At 40.4% G+C, this 17,573-nt stretch overlaps 1 protein-coding gene across 4 annotated transcripts in view; it reads left to right on the top strand.

The window, feature by feature from the left end:
- The window catches only part of LOC144060649 (neuropilin-2-like), a 93,443-nt gene that overhangs the window by 45,362 nt on the left and 30,508 nt on the right, over positions 1–17,573 (top strand). For all 4 annotated transcript variants that reach the window (XM_077580375.1, XM_077580377.1, XM_077580378.1 and 1 more), the window contains 4 exons: positions 8,873–9,017; positions 13,743–13,918; positions 14,757–14,930; positions 16,049–16,193. In XM_077580375.1, the coding sequence (XP_077436501.1) occupies positions 8,873–9,017; positions 13,743–13,918; positions 14,757–14,930; positions 16,049–16,193 (640 nt within the window). The remainder of the gene's footprint in view (positions 1–8,872; positions 9,018–13,742; positions 13,919–14,756; positions 14,931–16,048; positions 16,194–17,573) is intronic.

Below are 17,573 nucleotides of genomic sequence, written 5' to 3'. Positions count from 1 at the left end.
TTGTACACATAGACACGCAACCACAAAAACAGACACACTCACACATATTGCTTCCTATAACCATCTTGGAGGAGCTCTGATGAGTCAGGGACGTTTTTAAATAATAATGGTGCTTCCAAGTATGCTCTTCCTTACTTGCCATACTTGAAGTGTGCGGGGGCGGGGCTGCAAAATAAACAAAACTACCGTAGCATACTTGTTCGGCTCTCATTCATTGTTTGCGTTTAAAAATACTAGTGCCTGGACTCAAAGCTCAAATTTACATGTTTGTTTACCATTTAACCACCGAATCCTGAATCAATAAAAATTGGTTACTAATTGTTCACTTTTTTATAATATTACATTTTATTAAAACATATGACTGACATATACACATATAAGACATATTCAGCTGCGTCAACCTATGGCAAGGTTTCCCTTTTAAGTTTAAAATAACTTTCTTCCCTCGTCGTGCACTGGCCAACAGCAGAACCCAAATAATCCTGCCCCAAAATTTACGGACATGATTGGAAAGGGGAGAAATGCTCAAATTGGTCTGGATTATTAATGTCTCTAGCCTACTCAACATAACAACAGGGCTTGGGAGCCTTAAGACACAAACTGAAAACGGATCTCAAAAAGACGTTTGTTATACTACCGGTATGCAGAATGGAGGACAAATAAGAGATCTTGGCATGTAAAACCAAAACAAAAATGGTGGGCCAATGTCAGATTTTAGATGGCACTTTCAGATCAAATTCAGTGTTCCTTTACAATGTTCCATTGTTAACTACTGGCCCAACGTTTTACTTTTAACAGTCCTTGTGGTTGGGGATTGTTTTGAAACTTTCCAAAATGCAAAGAAAAAAACTTTTCTTGGCCATTGTCATGTAAATGTTCCGCTCAGGGTCATTACTTCTTTCATTTGTGAGATTATACTGTTCCCACTGGTTTTAATGTTGCAGTGTTATTGATGAAGTCATAAAAAAATGAAGCAACATTTTTTGGGACAAAGCTAACGAGAGAGAACCCGCTGACAATTTATCTGTTGATGAAATTTTTGTATCAGCCGGCGCCCGATGGCTCTTCTTCTTAGCTGACATACCTCACATGGTGAAGCAGCAGCATTCTAAATGGCGTAAGCGGCTATGATGCATAAATCATTAAACAGGAGTGGTCAAAAAGATTTTTTTTTTTTTTAAATCTGGATCCCATTACAACAGGCTCACATGGAAGCATTTAGTTTTTAGAATGTACCTTTATATGAATGACAGATGAGAAAATAAGTGTTTTACTACAAGCCTTAGAGATCAACTATAGGCTCGTACATGTAGAAAAAAAATTAAAGTCCTTAAAGTGGCCACATGCCAGACATTTTTATTTATTCACCCCTTCTCGAGTTCTCTCTAAATCTCCATCCATCAGGGCTTCCCTCTTGTACACTCATGCACACTCTTCTCACCCTCATTTGCATTATCCTTCCCCCCCTTCTTGTCCACCTCTCAGCTTTTCCATTACCTTAAATCTGCTAATAGACAATGGGGAAGTTTATGCCGTTGGAATAAACGACTGCACGTTAATCTCGCTGAATTGTTGCCATTTATATTTTATGAGCAAGAAACATAAAAGAAGGTCAACCTATAATGAGCATTAGCTGATTCTGCCCTTACTACGAAGCACTAATCCAAATTGCTATTGTTTATTACAGGTTTAAGAATAAAGGCACAATGCAAGCTTATATAAAGACGAATGAATGTTCATATCTGGGAGAGAGCCGATAGGGGAGGTGCAACTGTCACATGCGATAATGATTTGTGTGATCGCTAATGTATTTGATCAAGGGCCTAATGTAATCCAGATGAAAAAATATGAAAAAGGCTGTGACTTGCTGGAAAGTAGGAGCAACGCAAACAAAAGATCAAGCACTCCACCAAACTGATAGAGTGGACAGAGCTTGTCGGAAAGCCCATGGTAGAAAGTTTCCTGGGAACAAGTGAGAGAAGGAAAGCGGCAGAAGTACACACGAGGGGGGTGTGGGGGGAGTTGGGAGCAAAATGAGGTTGGAATGGATGGATGGGAGCGCAAATGGCGCCAGGGAGCAGAAGGGGAATAATGAGAATAGCAGACGAGGGTGTTGCCTGCGCAGATGTCTCCAGATAGATCCGCTGGCCTCGGAACGGAGCCTGCGTGGAGGTGAAGAGGGGGGAAAGAAAATAAAAGGACAAGTGCGAGTACACGGGAGAGGAAGGCAGGGAATCAAGAGGGAGGCTGAGGTCAAAACAGACGTGATAAATGAAGACGCTCTGTGAGGAAATGGAGAGGAAAAGGACAAATGGGGAAATTATCAGGTAGTCATGTATCATTTCCTTTATAAAACATTTGGGATGAACACAATCACACACACCCGTGTCCCATAGTGTGTGTCTGTGCGCGTGTGATGAGATGCGAGGAGATGGAAGATGTTTTACTATTTTATAACTCTGTCCACACACATACTCACAAAAAGACGCACAGCATAGACTTTTGAATAATTCAGTGTGTCTGCACTGGTCCTTGCTGGCTGACTGAAGGAGGACCCACAGGCTCACGACACCACACACATACACACGACACCACACACATACACACAACTGGACACACCTGTTCTTTAGTTGGTGAGCATGTTGTATTCCTGCTCATGCGCTCCATCTATGCTAATGCGCTAGGTGCCGAGGTTAGCCGCCAACCAATTTGAGAGCCAGACGCACAGATTTAGATTCTGCGTCCCTGCAAACCATTGTTAGTTTAGATCAGTGGTTCTTAAAATTTCCTATGCGCATTCACCAAAACCTTTATTGATGTTTTTTTTTTTTCTGGAGAGCTCAGTATTGTTCATTCGGTAATTTTACCGATTTGACATGTCATCATTATTGCTCTCTTTTTATTTTTTTATTTTTTTATTTTTTTATTGCTCAGTAGAAGTTAGCTCGCTCTGACCAACCAACCAGCAGATGCAAAAATACTGACGTCATCGAGGCCCAGCTAGCCGGCACATGGGAGGACATGCTTGAAATCTGATTGGATAAAGTAACGGTCCAATCACTAGTACTGTATAGTTTGAGTCACCTTACCTGTACTTACTGATTACGAACTATTGATTTCAAAGGCCCAGGGCAGATTAGATTGATTTGACAGCACAAAGTAGTGTTTAGGTCAGTAAAAAAAAAAAAGGCTTTGCAGGTCCACCACTGATATTTATGACCTACAAATATTTGCTATATTTCTGACTTTATGACTACTACAGCACACTCCAACTTGGGGGTTATATCGCTGCCGAAGGAATGGAACTCAATCATGATCCTGGTATCAGCCAGCTGTGTCTTTTTAACATCAGCTCATTAACAAACCTTCACAAAATACACACAATCCATTAGCTGATTGCTGCCCAAGCATTTTAGAGATTGTTAAACAGTAAATTGAGGAGTTTAAGACCTTTTATGAGGGGCAACTACATATCTCCTGACCCCCCCCCCCCCCCCCGCATTGGATGCTCACTTGCAGAGCCAAAAACACATTTGTTAATGTGTGTATACAAGCACCAGGTTATGCAGAAATAATCTTAGTGTGATCGCATCATTGTCTTCAGTATAGTGCATCAATTATTTATATGGAGTGTTACAGCTGACCTTGGCCTAAAACGGACTACAAGCTGGACTGTTAAATCATAGAGCACTGCCATGATCTGTGTTTGGCTTTGGTTCATTTTGGTTATCATGTGTCCCTGTTGTCTTTGTGCTCGTCGTCCCGGTCCCTTGTGTCTTCCGTTCAGCTCCCTCAGCCACTTGTCTCATGTCCAGGTGTTTGTAATGACAAACATGGTAAGGTAATGACCTTATTAGGTTGCTTCCTTTTAGGCCCCGCCCACGCAAAAAGCCAGTTTCAATGTATCCTCACAATTTTCTTACCACTTGTCTCATGTCCAGGTGTTTGTCATTACCTTATTAGGTTGCTTCCTTTTAGGCCCCGCCCACACAAAAAGCCAGTTTCAATGTATCCTCACAATTTTCTTACCGTTTAGGCCGTTCGTCCACACGATGGTGCGGTTTCGGAGCTTGAAACCGATCACTTTTGAAACCGGGCTCCAGAGTGGAAAGTTTTCAAAATGCGTACGCGTCCATATGGACACCAGAGGCAGGAAACTCCTCCAGTGATGACGTAATGGTCGCAGCTCGAAGATTAATGTCGTATGCGCCAATTCTCGCAACAACAATGGCGGATAGCTGCGTCGTAGTGGTTTTGCGCAGCCTCCTTAGCTTGCTTATGCTTTTGCAGCAAAATATTTTGCTTCTTTATTCCCACGTTCAACAAGCGATCACCCGCCATTGTCACTTCGCCTGTGTTCGTCTTTTTCACGTTGTTTCGGTACATGCAAAGCCATGTTTGTTCTGTAGATTGCAATAAAGATAGAAAAAAAATTGTTCGTCTTTTTCGCTGATTCTTCTTCTACGGTTTCCTTTAACTCCCTGTGGCTGCGCTACAGCGCCACTCCAGACTTGGCATATACATTACAGCCGTTAAACGTCCTCAGCGTCTCCTTTTGGACGCATGCAAGTCTTGAAATGCTTCTGTGTGTACCAGATTTGTTTGAGGAACGAAGCCGGTTTTGCTTCCGTCTGGACGGGGCCTTAGTTCCCTTCTTCCATGCAGTCTTTGTTGGATCATTTGTTTGCTTTCACTCGTAATTCTTATTAAGAGTCTTGTTTATGTAAGTTTAGTCTGTTTGTTTCTTTGTTTTGTTTTGGACTTTAATTTAGGCTTTAAAAACATAAAAATAAACCGCCTTTCTTTAATTTCACAGTCAAAGTCTCAATCTCACAAGGTTAACATCTATGAGTTTGTTCAATTTGGTTTGGACTGAACAGAGTTCAGAGTGTCTTTCCAGTATTAAAGCTTGAGGAAGTTTAGAACCTCTTTATAAAGCAAAAAAAAAAACCCATTAACATCTCAACATAAGGTCACTGTGTCAAATATGCACAGTAGCCTTCCACTAAAGGGATTTGCGATTACTTAACGGTTGTAAAACAACATTTGTCACAGTAGAGTCCGTTCTACATTTGCAACTCTGTTTGGTGACCCCGAACAAAGCTCTGTGTGTATTTGTGTTCATGAGCGTATCGAGGAAATGTTTCACTGGCCACCGAGGGAAATCAGAAAGCCACCAGCAGCCCAAAATCCTCCGAGTCAGACTTTATAATTATACTTTTTACACACTCACACACGCTTGTAATTACAATCCCATTACGTCTTTTGGGGCCTCTTGGCATTTTTCCATCATTTAACTGGTATTGAGGCCATTAGTGGGGCATCGGTTCACCGGGTCTGCCTTCATATGGTACCCCCATTTGGTCGTGGGTTCAATCCCCAGTTGGCCCAGTGCCTTGATCGCTCTCTTGTAATTCAGAGAGCTTCTTTATTCACACTTGTTCACCCCTGAAGGCGACTGTTGTTTAATAGTTTGGGACCAGGAAGAAATGATGAATCTGCACACGCAAAACCCTCACAACAAAACAAGGCGAACGTCTATAAACGAGTACCCAAGCAAGTAATTACAAGGCCTTTGGCTCCGGTGAACGGGCTTTACTGCGCTCTCACCATCTTGTTTCCGACGGCCGCTGTAACGGAAGAGCGAGACGCGAGAGGAGAAACAGCTGTAGTGAAACAACGGGAGGTATTTTATGTGGAGATGAACATGTTATCATGACAGGGAGACAGAGTGAAGATGTCAAAGTGAAAGCCAGAAATAGGCAGAGAATACAGAATGAGAAGCCCAGCTGTGTTTGGTTGAACCGAGCCCAACGCAGATGACAGCCATAAAAGCGCATGACGCTGTCAGATAGAGAGCGAATATTAAGTCATGATGTCAGATGATGAGAGGAACACTTCTGGCAATGTGAGCCTTTATCTGCTTGTGTGTGTGTGTGTTTGTGCGAGGAAATCTTTTCTTGTGTGTATGCGCACTTGGTGGGGGGTTCGGCTCCGAGGGCACCAGCAGTCGAAAGACAGTGTGTGTTCTGTGGAGTGTGTTTAGAAGACAGTTGAGACTGGATGACAGTGTGTGCGTGTGTGTGTTTTTTTTCTCTCTTCCTCGCTTTGTGAAGAAATAAAGATTGTGTTTTTCTTTGCGCGTGTGTGTGTTTAACCGAGAGGACGTGAGAAGAGGATGCTTTCCCGCATACTTACACACTTGATTTACGACACACAAGGTGGCCTCAGACTGTGTGAGTCTTGAAGTTAACCTTTGAACTCATGCTGCCCTTTGTGAAAAGGAGCAATACGTACAGTGCGTTTCTGTATGCGTTGCATGTTATGCGCTAACGAGAGAGTATTTATTTATAAATCTTGTCGTGGTGAACAGACCACCATGAACCGTAAATATGTGCTGCGGTGATTAACTGTAGCCTTTATTTTTGCTCCCTCTAATAAAACACGCCAGTGCCACGACTTTGTATATGCAAGGGTTCAACAAACAAGAACATCCAGTGGGTATTGTTTTAACTGCTCGTCACGTTAACAAAATAATTATGACAGTGAACATAAATCACTGCTAAAATGCATTTGTATGAATACTAAGGTTAGATAAAGAACTCTGATGAATCCGTCTATCTAAGCATCCATTTTCTAGGGTTGGAGGTGATCTGGAGGTCCCCAGACCTCAGTTTTAAGGGGAGCATATGAAATGCATGATATGATTATTAATAATAAATATTAAGAAATTAATTATCCAAAATACCTCCAAATAATGGAGGATGACTTCTTTTTTTTTTGCCACTAAATCCCCATCTTTGACTTTCCTGTCTCACTCCCACCCTCGGACGTTTGTCATTGACTAGCATGAAACGAGGTTTGTGATTGGCTGGCCATCGCGCTGCATTGAAGGGCAAGTGTAATAATGAATTGTACATGCAGTTTCAAGCCGGTAAACTACGATGGCGTGTTAGGGTCACCTAGTGAGAAAAAAAATTTGACTAGACAAGATTGAAAGTCATCATTAGGTGATTTAAAGTCATCATGATGAGATTTAAAGTCATCATCGCGATAACAGTTGACGAGAGAAGTCACATTGAGCTTAGTTTGGACACCAGGATACACATTTGGTAATCTTACCAATTCGACATGTCATCATCATTGCTCTCTCTCTTTTTTTCTTTTGGGTGGGGGTCTCTTGAGGTCTCCCTAATTTGTTGGAATTTGTTGGTGAAAGATTCTGATTAATAATCCGATGGGTAGTAGGTGATGTCTGGTCGGTGCTGGATTTCACTTTTCTTTATTTTCTTTGATCCTTCCTCGGGTCTCCTGACAACTTATAACTTATAAATTGTCAATAGGTGTCAATGTGAGTGTGAATGGTTGTTTGTCTGTTTGTGCACTTGGCTGGCGACCAATCTTGGGATAGGCTCCAGCTCATCTGCGACCGTAATGAGGACAAGCAGCACTACAGCAAATGAATGGATGGATGAACATTTGAACAGCCTGAGAAATGATCTAGTTTTGGTTCTTCTTTAACAAAAAGTCCAATATAATTTTTGAATGGGTAGCACATTTTTTGGGAGAGGTTGCGTTTGAATCTGTTATTAAGGATAATATAAAACAGGCTGCAATTGTGCTCATGTGGGAATGCTTGTATTTTTCCCACATGACTAACTAGTGATGGTTTAGTCATACACAAAAATATTCTCCATCTTTTACTTCTTCTTTTTTTGGTACAGCTCTTCAAATAAAACAGATTGATTGATTGTGTGTGTGTGTATTTGATTCAAAATGGAGTGTCAAAATTGTGACCCGCACACATGATTTATTGAGAGAAGCACCACAGAGGTGCTATTTTGAATGCTTTGCATGTTTGCACAAAGACTCTCAGGCATCACTGGAGCCACAAAATTTGACATCTGTGTAAATTTGATGAAAATCAAGGCTCAGTCCCAAGAAGTGCGTCATACAAGGTGATAACTTTTCAGAAGTCCTGCCTGGCTTATTCTGCCAAGAAGTTTAAATTCATCTTATTGGGACATTTGGGGCCTTATGGCTTCCCATTGCTCTTGTGTAGTGGACAGGGTTATTATAGTTTTGGAATTCTCATTTTAGTAAGTTCTGATTTTGATTAGAATTTTGTTTTTTAAATTTAGTTAGTTTTAATTAGTTTTCAGGGTAATTCTGTTAGTTTTTAGTAGTTTTAGTTGTTTAAAAAATGCTTGGTTTTGTTAGTTTCAGTATTATTATTATTTTTGTGTATTAATTGTCCGCAATATTTAAAAAAATGCCATGGTAAAATGAAAAAAGTAACGCATTTCTTACCTAGTGTTGCATTTCGGCTGAGTTAAATGGCACGAAAAATTGTTGCCTAGCAGCGATGTCATCTGAATGTGCTTTTTTTTTTTTAATTGGCTGCTGCTAGATGACGTCACTTCTGTATGACACACTTTCAAACATCCTTATTTAAAAAAAAAAATAAATAATTAAAATAAAATAAAAATCATTCAAAATTAATCCAGTTAATATCGCCATAAATATACTCAAAATCACATTTAAAATCAACCTCAGAGGTTCATGTATTAAATTAATTACCAAAGACATAGATAATTATAGTTAGTTTTAGGAAGTTTTGTACACATAAAATGTAGTTTCAGTTTTCAGTTAGTTTTCAGTATTTTTTTTAAAAGCATTTTCGTTTTTTATTTTATTTTGTTAACGAAATAGTTTTTTGAATTTTAGTTTTCGTTATTGCATTCGTTTTCGTTAACTGAAACAACCTTGGTAGTGGATGAACACACATTTGAGTTTTTACAGTGTTGTACAATTTTCAATACATTTCAGATGTTTTGGTATCCAAATTCCGTCTTCTCCTCGATCTCTGCAGGTTTTCCACGCAAACACCGACGCCACCGAGGTGGTTCTCAATCGGATCCCGCAGCCGGTACTGGCCCGCTTCGTGCGAATCCGACCTCAAACATGGAAGAATGGCATCGCGCTGCGGTTTGAGCTCTACGGCTGTCAGATTACGGGTAAGAAAGACGAAGCATCTTTTTCTGGAAAGCGTAACTGAGGTTTTCCGGCCAATCTCCTCCAGGGGCTCTTATGAAAACATGCTAGTAGTTTTATTGGGGTGATATACTGGCGTTAACGTCGGGTCACAAGGTGGGTCGGTGCAAGAACAACTCCCTCAGAAAACATTTCCTGTGAAAAAGATGAGCATCAATCTTTTTTATTTCTCTGCTTTCATATCATCAATTTGCCCGGCCGTCGATTCACCCGAAGTTTGTTTTCATACTTTCCTGCTTTCCATCATTTGTTTCTCTCCTTTTCACATGCAACACACCCACTCTCATGCGCTTTCAAACTCTTGCCCTCCCTTGTTCCTATCCACATCCTCCCTCTCTCTCAGGCTCCCACACACACACACACTCACGCACACGCACACACGAAACCCAGTCGCTCCTAATAGAATAATACTAGAGTGTGATGTGTGGGTGATTACATCAGAGAGTAACGGGCTCTCGGCTTTCATCTGCAGCCCTGGCAAACAAACGGGATTTCAACCAGCATAATCAGCTCAATACTATAAATAGATAAAACTTAATTAGAGAGTCTGTGTTTGCGTGTTCTACAAATGGTAAAGGGGCAGGTTCCAATCTATGTGTGTGTGTGTGTGTTCACTGTATCATTATTAGGTTAGGTCTTCCCACTGCTGCCATTGTAGTGGCCATCGAGAGCGACAGATAAGCTCTTATCTAGGGGGGTTATTTCGGCACCCACACAAGCTGCAATCACACCCTCACAATATGATACTGCTTGTGTGTATGTGCGTGCGTCTGTGTGTGTGTGTGTGTGTTGACTTTTTTCCGTACCTGAACTTGTGATTTGTCCCCCAACATTAGTCATTACATGAGATGCCACTTACCTTTGTTTTGTTTTTTTTTAAATCACTTCCAGTGTGATAAGGGTACATTTTGAAAGCAGCCCGCCTAAATTCAGGTCATTAGTATTTAACGTTTAAGGTAACTTTTAATTTTAATATATTTGCATTTTGTCTTTAAGATCTGTTTTAAACATTTACCTAGGCACAATTTCTATTTAACTTTTTTTGTAGCCATTTTAGTTAGACTTTAAACCGATCTGATCGTCGTGATCAGGATTGGACGATTTTTAGAATTTTATGCAAAATTGGTAATCGGCTAAAGTCTTAATTCGCACAATTAATCCATCAACATAACACATTAATCCATAAACACATCATTGATGGACTCCACAAAAGAAGACATTACATGTCATATTTAATGTTTATGAGCATTTTTTGGAAGATTTTTTTCCCCTGTGTGCATTAGAAACTACGTCAGTTATATATGGGTTTTTGCTATACGTGGGCCGGGTCAGTCCTTATCCCCCACAGATCAAGGCGGTCAACTGTAGAGACATTATAAAAGCTTTTTAAATAGATACTTTGCTTCATCTTCTGATCGAATCAGTGGTCAGTTATTGTTTTGTTTTTTTCAAACTTGTTGATCAGTGATCGGACAAAAAATCCTGTTCATTTAAAGCCTAATTTTGATTGAATCATTGTTCATTTACATTCATTCGTTCATTTATTGTTATCGCCCCCCCAAACCCCCCAGTGTTATTATTAAAACTAAGGTGGCTTTCAAAATTAAAAATACTTTTTACGAATAAAATTTGTTAATTTTTGTTGTGGGCCACATCTTAGTTATGGTTTCCTTCGGTGGGCCATTATGACTATGAACACTTAAATATACAGTATGATCTTATTATCACATATACTGTACATAACAGAGTGCAGTTAAGAATGTTTTGTTCAACTATTTATTTTTGAAAGGTGGATTGCAATATTTCACTGTTACTAAAAGTGAATCCATTTAGCAATTTTGATATTATAGCAATATACATGAAGTCAACACACATGATTTGCCTTCATGGGCCACAAAAAAATAAGTGGTGGGCCAGATCTGGCCCCCAGGCCTTGAGTTTGACAACAGCAATATAAAACAATAATGCATACTAATTGTAACCTCAAAATGTTATGTCGGGACTGTTGTAAACGGAAGACCTTCACTAAAAAAAAAACAAAAAAAACAATCTTTCAAAAAAAAAAGAAAAATACAATCAAACATTAGATGTACTCGTATTTTCTCACAATACGCGAGCAAGCCATGCTATAAAGAAAGGGGAATTCAGGCAATGTCCAGAGATTAATGATCCCACTACTTCTTGCCAACGCCCACGTCCCTAGTGTGAATTATAGTATCTCCAATCCATCAAGTGTCTCACTAAATCACTCATTTTATGAAAAGCTGCTCTGCAAAATCATTTGAAGGCTGACTAAGCCACGTTTCTTTTGCCACCAGTTAGAATATCGTTTTAATGAGAACAGCAAATCTCCTCAGCAGCAAGTAGGAAGGCGGTATCTTTTGTTTGGTTCCCCAGTTGCAGACGTATTGACAAACATGCACACAGCCTATCACAGTGCCCGTGGGGATGCGATAATGCCCTATGCAGGCCTATAAAGGCACACATAAAACAGTCAGACAGTGACATGCCATTAACTTAAATCACACTTTTATGTCTCTCGCTCTCCTTTTTCGCACTTTCTTTCCATCCCGTCTCATGGCGCTGCTCACTTTCTCTTCCCGCTCATGCCTTTCGCTCCGTCCTATCTATCGTCTCCACTCTCAGCCTCTGCTCCCGCTCTCATATTTTTCCTTTGCCCTCTCTCATTTTCTCGCCACATCTCTGCTCTTAAATCTTCGCCCGTTACAGCCTCATCCAAGTGTTCATCCACCCACCCCCCCCCCCGACCCCTCCCTTCACTCTGTCTTTAATCTCATTTTATGTCGGCCCTGCAGCATCTATCAGTCATTTCTTTATAGCACTCTTATCATTCTGCTTGCTGGCTGTGCAGGTTGGGGAGGTGGTTGGGGGGAGGAGGGGGGGTCATTGTGTGTATGCAACTGCAACAGGCCTGATATCGGGAGTGTGTGCATGTGTCCACTATAAGTTAAGCTTGTGTGTGGGACCTTCATGTACAATTGAAATAAAAAAAAGTCTGTTTTTTTTTTATATTAACAAAAATGACACAGAGATAAATATTGTAATAAATATAAATAAATAAATAAATAAATAATAGATAAATAAATATTTGCCGTTTGAAATTGCAGTTAGTGTTTCAAAAAACCTTCAGGCTTCTGCTAATAAGCACAAACAAAGGTCAGGAAAGCTTACTGGAACATTTGAAATTTGCGGATAATCAGAGGCACTTTAAGAGGCAGATGTATGCAGACTCATATGTTATATTTATATGAAATACTATATTTATAAATATTTTTGTGTGATTGGTTAATTCTGAGGCCATATCACAAACATAATAGGGTGTGCACACATTATTTCAGTTGTTTACGTATCTTCTCAAAAATATAAAAAAAATGAAAAAGAAAAAAAAATTACAATTATTTGTCTTGGTCTAATTTTTTATATATATATATATATATCCAACACAAATACTTTTTATATCCACTGTATGCATGTTTTATTCTGCATTAATTTGCTATTTCTGTCATCTCCGGTGTACTTGTGAGCTGCAGCTGCTCCAACAAATGAAACTAAAAAATAAAAAAAAGTTCAAAATAACGACTATGGTAATTGAATTTCCTCTTTGTGTTTTTATTGGCCTATAGAGGGAGTTTGTCCGCTGTGCCTGTAGCTGTTGTTGTTTATTGTTGATTCATTATTTACTGCAGTGAGGTGCGGTTGCAAACATCACAGCATTAAACATTCATTTCCACCAAGACCCAGAGAATGTCACCATCAATCATCGTCACCCTTCACTGTCAATGTCCTCCCTCTTTCTTTTCTTCTTTCTACTCATTTCTTCTCTCCCATCCTTCTTTCGGCTTCTAATTTTCTTTTCGCATTTGCTTCCCTTGAAATTCGGTTGACCTTTTTGGCTTTTTTTTCCCTTTTACAGTCCTTGTCCTTCAGCTCCTCCTTTAATTTCTTCCTTCCTTCTCATCCTCTCTTTCGCTCATCATATCTCATGTCATTTTACTACTGCCTTCATTTCGAATAAAATTCAATTCTTTCGGCACTCCTCCTTTTTGGTTTCTATTAGTATTCATGAATGTTTGTCGTTTGGCTCAAACACATTTGTCAGTCTAATAAAGCACATCGCTTTGATAGCGCCACACTTTTGTTTTGTTCTTCCACTTGGGACTCAATTCCCCACCAAGAATCTCGTAGCTCGGCTGAAGCTTTGCGTCGACAGCATGAAGGCAAAATGCTCTGATGGTTTGATGGAAAGACGTTCAGAGGAGCTGCAAAGTGGAACATTAGTTTAGAAAGAAAAATCACACAAGAATTTTTGCCTCCAAGATCAAGCCTGCGCCCATCTGTCAGTTCTATCGATACCTCCTAGCCTTTGGAAGGCTGGGCGGCGCTGGATCCGATCCAATCTGACATTGGAAGTGATGCAGGCTGCATCCCGAACATTTTGTTAATAATTGTTGGAGAACAAAGCCAATAAGGGTCAAAACAACCATGAATTAGTACAAGTAGTCTTGAAATTGAAAAATAAATAAAAAAATATGGAAGAATCATAGTCTATAGTCTGTCTTCCTGCAGATTCTAATCAACTTGAGTAGCCCGGTTTACACAAATGCAAATGATCACTATATATCGACACTAGATTTGACATTCTTATGGATTTCACTTCTTCTTTTCAGACGCCCCCTGCTCAGAGCTACAAGGCATGTTGTCTGGACTGCTGGCGGACTCGCAAATCTCTGCGTCCTCCATGAGGGACATCCACGGCTCCATGGGCGCCGCCAGGCTGGTGGCCAGTCGATCAGGATGGTTTCCCAATCCGACACAGCCCATAGCTGGAGAGGAATGGTTGCAGGTACTTTCGTGTCTTTGTTATGACTTCTTCCGTTTTACAGATGACATGATAGGTTACTTTAAAGGGGAAGTCAACACTCCCACACACACACACACAACCAATCACAGCTCAGCTTCAGAAAACAGGTGAGCTGTGATTGGTCATTGTCTGAGCCCTGAGCAACTATGATGTCATCTTTAGTTGACAGCAAGTGGCAAAATGGCCGCCCCCTGAGATGGAGAAAAACGACTGGATTTTGCTGCATAACTCATATGCCACAAATGTAATATTAATCAAAATGTCATGTTTAGACTAGTGAGGTCACAAATAACATATTATTGTCAAGAAATGTTTAAGGTTGACTTCCCCTTTAAAGAAGGTTGGTTAGTTGGTTGGTTAGAAGGCCAGACCGACTGACTTGAGTGTGAATGAATACTGTAAGTATATCAGGTGCATCGTGATATAGAACATCATCGAAATGTTGATTTATTTCAGTAGTTCAAATAAAAAAATTAAACTCATTAAAAAAAAAATCTTTGTAAGAACGGTCAATAGAGTTATCCCCAATATGAACTTTTCCAGTTTCCTACTGTTCCCCTCTTAAAGAAGCAAAGCTTTTTCTTTCTTTCTTTTTTTTTTCCATCTAAGAATTTTGGGGCGCTGAGAATTGGCCCACCAGGCATCCTGTTCTGTCTGCCTCTCTTGGTCATTGTTGTTTTCATATTTCTAGGACGACTTGTGACTGTAGAAATTGTCCTTTTAGGGCTTAAAAAAGCAATCTAAATCCGAACGACAAGTAGCACATTTCCATGCTGTGGAACATGAATTACCAATCGATGCAATATTGTTTGTGTTGCAGGTGGACCTCGGTGTGCCCAAGATGGTGCGCGGCATCATCACGCAGGGTGCAAGAGGGCTGGAGGGCAGCACCAGCGCCGAGAACCGAGCTTTTGTCCGGAAGTACAAACTGGCACACAGTTTGACTGGAAAGGAGTGGACGTACATCACGGACAGTAAGACGGGCTTTGCAAAGGTAAAGGTTCATCATGGACTATTAATCTACTGCATCTGCTGTAAACTGTAAGCACTCTTGTAGACTGATCATCTTTAAACAGGGATTATTGGTCTGTCACAACAATAATCCTACTGAATGTCCATGAACATTCTTCTTTCCAGGCCCGCCTAAAGAAGCTGCTCGACTGATTTTCTCCACAGCTAATAAGCGATTTGAGACAAATTCAAAATCCTCTTTTCTTCCTGCTATGTAATTCTTGGAAAATGATACATATTACCGCCTTAATAATTCAATTTAATCACGGTGCTCCACATTGAGTCTTCCGCACTTTCTCTCATTCTGTTTTTGTCTGTCTTTCATCCTCTCATTCACTCATCCCTTACTCCGCTCTCATGGGTGTAATTAAAAATTGTCTGTCCTGCATCACCACTCAACACTGCTGGCAGTCGAAGGCGCTGTCTTTAAACTCTCCTCACTGAGGAGACTGTCTTGAAGAGCTGTAATAGTACTACTGAGTGTCTGGCTTTTCTGCTGTTTTCTCTCATCTGCCTGTCTTTCTAAATGAGCAACCTGGGAAATCCGTCGTGTTTTTTTCCCCTTCATTTTGGATATGGAGAGGACAGAAGATAGAGTTCGGTTCATCAAGCTAATATTGTCGTTTTCTACCCAGGCTTGCATTCTGTCTAGCCACTTTGATTGACAATCAAAGGACTGAGCCTCTCTGTTGTTATTTTTATGGTACATGCCACGCTGTGCCGGGAATCAATAGTTCTCCGCAGGACCATGTGACTTAAGGAGGACGTTTGCAATATTTTACGTTTTATTACTCGTGGCAGTTTTACCTGCACTCTCCAAAATAGCTGTGAATCTATAGACAAACTCTTTGATAGCAAATAGCAGAAGGATCTCGACTGTAGCAGCTGACAGTCAAACAAGCATCTGTCATCAGCTGAGGCAGATTTTCTTGTTGACTGTCCTCAACACAGAGCAGCAGACGTGTTTATCTATTTCCTTGCTGAAAAATGGCACACAAAAAAGGAAAACATCGAATTGCATTGTGACTCATCATAATGAAGAGATTTTCTATAGAAGACACATAACATCGACCTCTCCTGGTTATTCTTCCTTTCTGACAGATTTTTGAGGGAAACGGCCACTATGATACGCCAGAGGTGCGACGCTTTGATGAGATAATGACTCAATACATCCGCGTTTTTCCCGAAAGGTGGTCACCTGCTGGAATTGGCATGAGGATGGAGGTCCTTGGTTGTGACCTGCCAGGTAAGAGCAATATCAAACCACAGAGGGCTACACACAGTCTACACCTACTATTTTAAGTGTAGCATATACATTCACAAATAATTTCAGATTTATACTCAAATCATTATGTTACAGTTGTAATCACCTTTGATTGTTTAAATTTTGTGATGCATGCTTGCAGTTGGTGTTTTATTATTTGATTATCTTCTAATGTGTGTATTTGCTTAGTTTGCGCTCCTGGTATTAAGCTCTGTGAGTGTGTGCATTTATCCTTTACAAGCTTTTACTTTCCGCTCGTGAGATCGCGGGTTAGGTTAAGCATCGTTCTCTATAGGCATTTACAACATGTCTGGACACGGATTAACATGTCTAGGTCATGGGGGCTTCCACCAGTAGTTGCCATCTGTGTACTTCTACACTCCTGTATTGTCTGCTTGTTTTCGTAATAACATGTAGTGAGCTTTAAATGCGTGTAAGTTGAATGTTTGCAATGTGCACATTTTTGGTTTCCTGTTGATGTTGGGGTTGATTTGGGGGCACTTCCGGGTTACTTCCTTTTGTATTTTGGGATACTTCCTGTTGATCTTGGAGAACTTCCTGTTGATTTGGAGGCACTTCCGGGTTACTACCTGTTCAATTTGGGCACTTCCTGTTGATTTTGGGGTACTTCCGGGTCACTTCCTGGTCAATATGGGGCACTTCCAGCTTACTTCCTTTTTTAATTTGGGATACTTCCTGTTGATTTTGGAGAACTTCCTGTTGATTTGGAGGCACTTCCGGGTTACTACCTGTTCAATTTGGGCACTTCCTGTTGATTTTGGGGTACTTCCGGGTCACTTCCTGGTCAATATGGGGCACTTCCAGCTTACTTCCTTTTTTAATTTGGGCTACTTCCTGTTGATTTTGGAGAACTTCCTGTTGATTTGGAGGCACTTCCGGGTTACTACCTGTTCAATTTGGGCACTTCCTGTTGATTTTGGGGCACTTCCGGGACACTTCCTGTTCAATATGGGGCACTTCCTAATACATGCTCCTTCTGCTAGTCATCAAGCTTTGAACTTTTTATACAGATTAGGGCACATTAGGCCTAGTTGGGATTGATTGATTGATTGATCAAAGACAAAGCCACAATCAGTATTATCAAATGTGGCTGTCAATTTTTGTCACATCTTTCCAACTTTTAGCCTGTACTACAAATATGCAGCATGCTGATATGTCATATGAGTGCAGTCCTTCTCTTCTGGCATAGACGGGAAGTAAAAACAAAACAAAAGGACAAGCACTTCCTCGCTTCTGTAATGGATAAAAGCAATATGTTGCTGCAAAGGGCACATTAAAAATGCAACCGTAATGCTCGACCTTCTTTCTCTTTCATGGACCAATAGATGTGAGTCATATTGT

Source organism: Vanacampus margaritifer, chromosome 11 (genome assembly GCF_051991255.1).
Source record: "Vanacampus margaritifer isolate UIUO_Vmar chromosome 11, RoL_Vmar_1.0, whole genome shotgun sequence".
Lineage (NCBI taxonomy): Eukaryota > Metazoa > Chordata > Actinopteri > Syngnathiformes > Syngnathidae > Vanacampus > Vanacampus margaritifer.
This window is presented reverse-complemented; position numbering and strand designations above follow the sequence as displayed.